Raw genomic sequence first — 5,238 nt, forward strand, 5'->3', positions numbered from 1 at the left:
TCATAGAGAAGAGAAATTAAGACTCAAAGAAATTGATTTATCAAGCATTAGTAAGTGGACTGACTGGCAGTAGACATAAGCCATATGATTCCTGACCCATCATTATTCTTCCCAGTATCCAAAATGTTTCCTCACATTGTCCCTTGCACACAACAGATACCCACAAATGTTTAGTTATTGACTGTATAGAATTTTAGTACCAAAATTAGGCCCCTAAGTCTTTTTAACACATCTTTAAAGTGGAGTAGAAACTGGAATCATGTCTTTGGTTGAACACAAGTTACATGTTCTGAATTATGAGTTAAAATGGAATTTTAATCCTGATCTCACCACCTCTTAACTGTGTGACCTTAAGCAAGTGACTTCCCCTCCCCAAGCCACAGCCCCACTCTCTGTAAAAGGATAATAAGGTCCGGCTCTAGACAGGAAGAAATTAATGAGAGACACAATGATGGCAGCTTAGTGCCTCACCTGGTATATAGGAAAAGCACTCATGACCTTATCTTAAGGTGACCACCCTCATAACAGGTAAATCCTGAACATTTTTTGGAAGAAGTGATGGCAAGATGGTTAAGTGAATGCTACCATCAGAGAATGCCTTACATAAAAGCAGTGAGCCCTCCTCACAAAACCATGGAGCCTTACAGCTACAAAAAGCCTTAAGGACCTAAGGAATTTGGACTTATTTTCCACTTGAGAAAATAAGACAAAAACAAAAACCATGCCTGGTGATGATGTTCAGCCTCCTGGAAATTTTTCATGCAAATACCAAGAAGTGTGTTCAATACCTAGTCAATCTGCTATCACTCCCCCCCTCCCCACTCTATCCCTTCGGAAAGCAATCAGAAAGCACAGATATGCTTCAGTTTAATGTAAAAGAAAATCACTAGCAAGCTTCAGTCCTTCCACTTTCACGAGTAATAAGTGACTTTCACATTGTTGTTCACAGGCAACCTCCTTCATTTACTGATGGCAAGATTAAATTGCAGAGGTCACACCTCAAGACGTCACCAACTCTGAGCTCCTTCTTTCTCACCTTGTCCCTTCCCATTATATCACTCTACTATATTAATACAGTTCTACATCAACACTGATCTCTACAAATGTGTCTGATTGTGACGAAATTTCTTCTACCCACTTTTCTGACCATCTGCACATTTACGTGGAGGCTACCCACTTGGTCACCCCCAATATGGAAAGTGTACTCACACGTCCATGAACCTTCTGTGGAGGTGCAGGAGGGAAACCACACCTGCCTGGAGAGGAGGGTCTCGGACCACCTTATATTGCAGAGGTTTACACTCCAGGCAGAGCGGGCTGTCTGCAACAGAGGTCAACATGGCAGCATCGATTTCCAGGTGCTCATCCAGTGTATAGATCTGGATGCCATGAATCTCCTCACTCACATCCTGAAGTCTGATGGTCAGTGGTATGTCACAGAAGACATTCTGAGGGCCCAGCGAAATGTTCATTCCACTGACAGTCAGGAGTTTGATATCATTGACAGCTCCACTAGAGTCCCAGTCAGTGGAGACAAAGGTCACCCAGATGGTCAGAGACTCTGGGACTAAGGGGTACTGGAATTCCAGCTCAAGGTAACAACCTTGAGGCTCAGGGCAGGCTGGAGGCACTGTGTGTGGATTGACAGCTGAATTTGGGCTCCAGGTGCGGACACTGGACTTACAGGGTTGTTCAACATCTGGATGACCTGTGGAGGAGAGAAGAGGAATGAATTTTTGAGGAAAGACATTCATTTTTTGACCTCAGAGTTTCCTGAAAACCCTAGAAGAGAGTGACTTAATAAGAACTTAGAGGAAAGACAAGAGAAATAATACTCAGTAGCTTAGTAAACCTACTGCAATAGCACCCATATCTTCTCCAACTTGAAAAACAGATCTCAGATGAATCATGAGCCACATGTTGAAAACTATATTCAAACAAATGATTTATCATGGGGTGGATGCCCAAGCTTGGCTTCCACTTGGAGGTACTGCTGTCAAGAATTGAAAGGAAGAAGTGAAACATTTCTTAAACACCCTCTAGGGGGCCGGGGAGATGGCTCAGTGGAATAAGCACTTCCCTGGCAAGTGCAAGGGCCTGAGTTCAATCCCCGGTTCTGGCAACCCCCCCAAAAAAAAATATTATCTAGGTCCTATGAACTTACCTAATTGTTATAAGGACTCATTTAGAGGGGAGGAAGGTAAATCACAGAAGGAGAGAGTAAATTAATTGAGTCACATAATTTAAAGTGTAAAGGTCATAAATTAGATCCTAGTTTTGTCTCATTATGAAATTCCAGCTCTTGGAGGGAGGGGCCGCTACAACACATTATTATTATTATTATTATTATTATTATTATTATTATTATTATTATTATTATTATATTTAGAATTCTTTTGATACTACTCCCTTTGGTACAACTTGCTTGGACTGACAGAGAGCCCCAGTAAATAGCCAACAAAGAATAGGTGAACAAGGATAGCATTCACTGCTTGGATGGAGGATCTGGGAAGAAACTGCACTCGGAATGACGGCGCTGGAAGGCAACTCTGGAGCCATCTTATCTGTCCTCCTCCCCCTTCCCCACATGAGGTCATTCCATACCACTGAGTCCCTCTGAGCTGTGTCCAGGAAGGGGAAGATTGGATAAGAAGGGGGGAGGAGGAAAGAGAGATTCTTCTCCTCAATCCCTAGGGAAACCTTGTCTCATCCCAATGGATCTCAGCCTGCAGTGACTTCTGAATTTTTCTCTGTTGAGGTCACATCTAGACCCTCAGAGAGCCCTCCCTTGTGCTGCTGAGAAGAGCAACCATGACTCAGTGTAGCAGTTGGCTCCATGTGTATTTGGGAGTCTAGTGAAAGATACAGATCAGCTGGAGAGGCAGGGGTGGGGGAATCTCAAGTCATCCTGTTATCCATGTGTTTTTATTCCATTAGTATCTGTGATTGGTTGTGGCTTTGGGTAAGGATGATGAACATTTCTAAGGCAAAAAGGAAAAGTAATTTTTGTTTAAAAACTCTGTGGTAATCTTACAAAGTACCAAGAATCAATGTTAGATGAACACTGCAAAGTCATTAGGGGTGGAAAAGTCACTCCAAGCAAGGCTGTAATGCCTCCAATCTCTTTGTCTCTGCCCAGGCAAGAGGAGAGAGAACTCACTAAGTGGAGATGGAGAAAAGAAAAAGAGAAAAAAGGGGGCAAAGAAATGCATAAAGATATTGTAGATATAATGTACCAGAACAAGATGAGAGGGACATAATATGTTTCCTCTACATGGCCTTAATTAAGTGCCATTAATACAGCAATAATGGCAGAAGAAACACTTGATTGTGAAAAGTGTAATCAACAATCCCACTACTTGATGCCTTCTTTCTGTCTCTTCTCCAACTCCTGGCATTTCTGATTTTCAGCTTCATGATTGGTAAGTAAATGAGCATCATTTATTTATTGAGTACCTATTATCTAGGGCAACACTTTACAGTATCTAAAACACATTCTCTAGATTAGTTAAATCATATGGTTGTCTTTAAATTCCCATAAATTGGGTAACATTTCCATCCCTGTTTTATAGACATATTTCACTAACAGTCATATAGACTTTGCTTAATATAGAACCTGATCTATGGAGATGGCTCTTGAATGCTCGATCAACATTTGTTAAAGGAAGAACCTTTTTTTGGGGGGGGGGCTCTTGAATGCTCGATCAACATTTGTTAAAGGAAGAACCTTTTTTTTTGCTAATATGAAATTTAAGAAAAAGATATCTCATAGGATATTAGATGGTGTTTGCCGGGTGAACACACTACCTGCCTCCATGGACTTTCTCTTCAAATTGGCAGAGGATGAAAGATCTTTCTCTCTTTCTTGAAAAAAATGACTGTCAACAGGAGGAAGCCATGGGAGAGCAAAGATGACAAGGCTGCATGGCTCATCTTTCTCCCTGGTTTCTTGTTAATCAACAGAGGAGCCAAGTACTTTAAAAGGACCGGAAGGTGAATCCGTCCACTGTGATCCAGTAGGTAAACAGGACAGAAAACCTCAGTAAAGTTTGTGCTTGTCAGGTTATTACAGACAGACTTAGGAGCCCATTGGTCATGACAGCCAAACCACTACCAAAGTGGCAATCACTTTAATAATACCAGCCTTGAGCTGACCACCCTCTCTGCAGAGGCCCTGTGCCAAGCATATGACATGCCTCAGCTCTTCTCCTCCTGGCAGCGATCGCATGACGCAAGTCTTATGAAACTCTTTTTGCAGAAGAGGAAACTGAGACTCAGATGGTTGAGTGCTTCCCCGGTAGGAATGATACTCTAGGTCTGGGCAGACTGCCACGCTCTGAAGCTGCAAAGTTGGGTTAAAATGTCAACGACACAGCCTTTCATTGTGCTGCCTATTGTAAAGGTACCTACCTCACAAGCTTGCAATAAAATACATGCTTACAAATATAGAATTGATATTCTGAAAAGGAAGGAGGGATGAATAAGGAAAATCTTAGTCAGAGGAGGCATTCCAAAGACAGCCAGTGAGAGAGAGAGGGTGAGTTAAGATGACAATAGTTTCAGTAAAACAGGAGAGTATCAAGTGTTGAGGCTGGCATCTAAGCGGAGTCCACAGTAATAGATGCTTTTTATGTCACATTAAGGAAAGTAAAGTTTATATCCAGGTAGAAGAAGAATTATCGAGAAATTTAAACAGATGAAAGACAGGTTTATATTTTAGAAAAAAAATGCTGCTTCTTAATAAAGATATTATCCATCCATCCATCCACCAATCTGTCCATCCATTCAGGGTTCCAAAGAATAATTATTGAATGGCCAACTCAAGTCCTAAGTTAGGTTTTTCCCTGGGAAAGACATTTCTAGACATGTTTTCTGCCCTCCTGGACCTTGTAGTCTAGTGAGGTCAGTTAGGAGACTCTCGTACTGATGAAGACAGCATATAGTTGTTAGTTGGGTCCAGGGAGCACCAAAGGAGACAACAAGGAAGAGATAAGTAAAAAGAATGAGGGCATTTAAGAGACTGACCTGATGTGTGGGTATAAAGCAAGAAGGCTTGAGAAAAAGAAGTGCAGTGGAGGGATGGGAGAGGGAGAGGGGGATGGAGGGGGAGAAGGAAGGAGAGGCAGAGGGAAGGAGAGTGGGGAGGAGGGAAGGAAGGGAGGGGGGAGAAAGGAAAGGAAAAATGAGAAAGAAAAAACAAGAATAACACTCCTGTTATTTCCTTATCAATACATCCTT

At 42.0% G+C, this 5,238-nt stretch overlaps 1 protein-coding gene across 1 annotated transcript in view; it reads right to left on the reverse strand.

Moving 5' to 3' along the window:
• Nucleotides 1–1,205: 1,205 nt before the first annotated feature.
• Nucleotides 1,206–5,238, reverse strand: part of LOC101575080 (pappalysin-1-like) — an 83,575-nt gene continuing 79,542 nt past the window's right edge. The window contains 1 exon segment of the mRNA XM_023723426.1: nucleotides 1,206–1,708. Within this exon segment, the coding sequence (XP_023579194.1) occupies nucleotides 1,206–1,708 (503 nt within the window).

This window comes from Octodon degus, unplaced genomic scaffold, assembly GCF_000260255.1.
Source record: "Octodon degus isolate 3935 unplaced genomic scaffold, OctDeg1.0 scaffold00098, whole genome shotgun sequence".
In the NCBI taxonomy this organism is placed as follows: Eukaryota; Metazoa; Chordata; class Mammalia; order Rodentia; family Octodontidae; genus Octodon; species Octodon degus.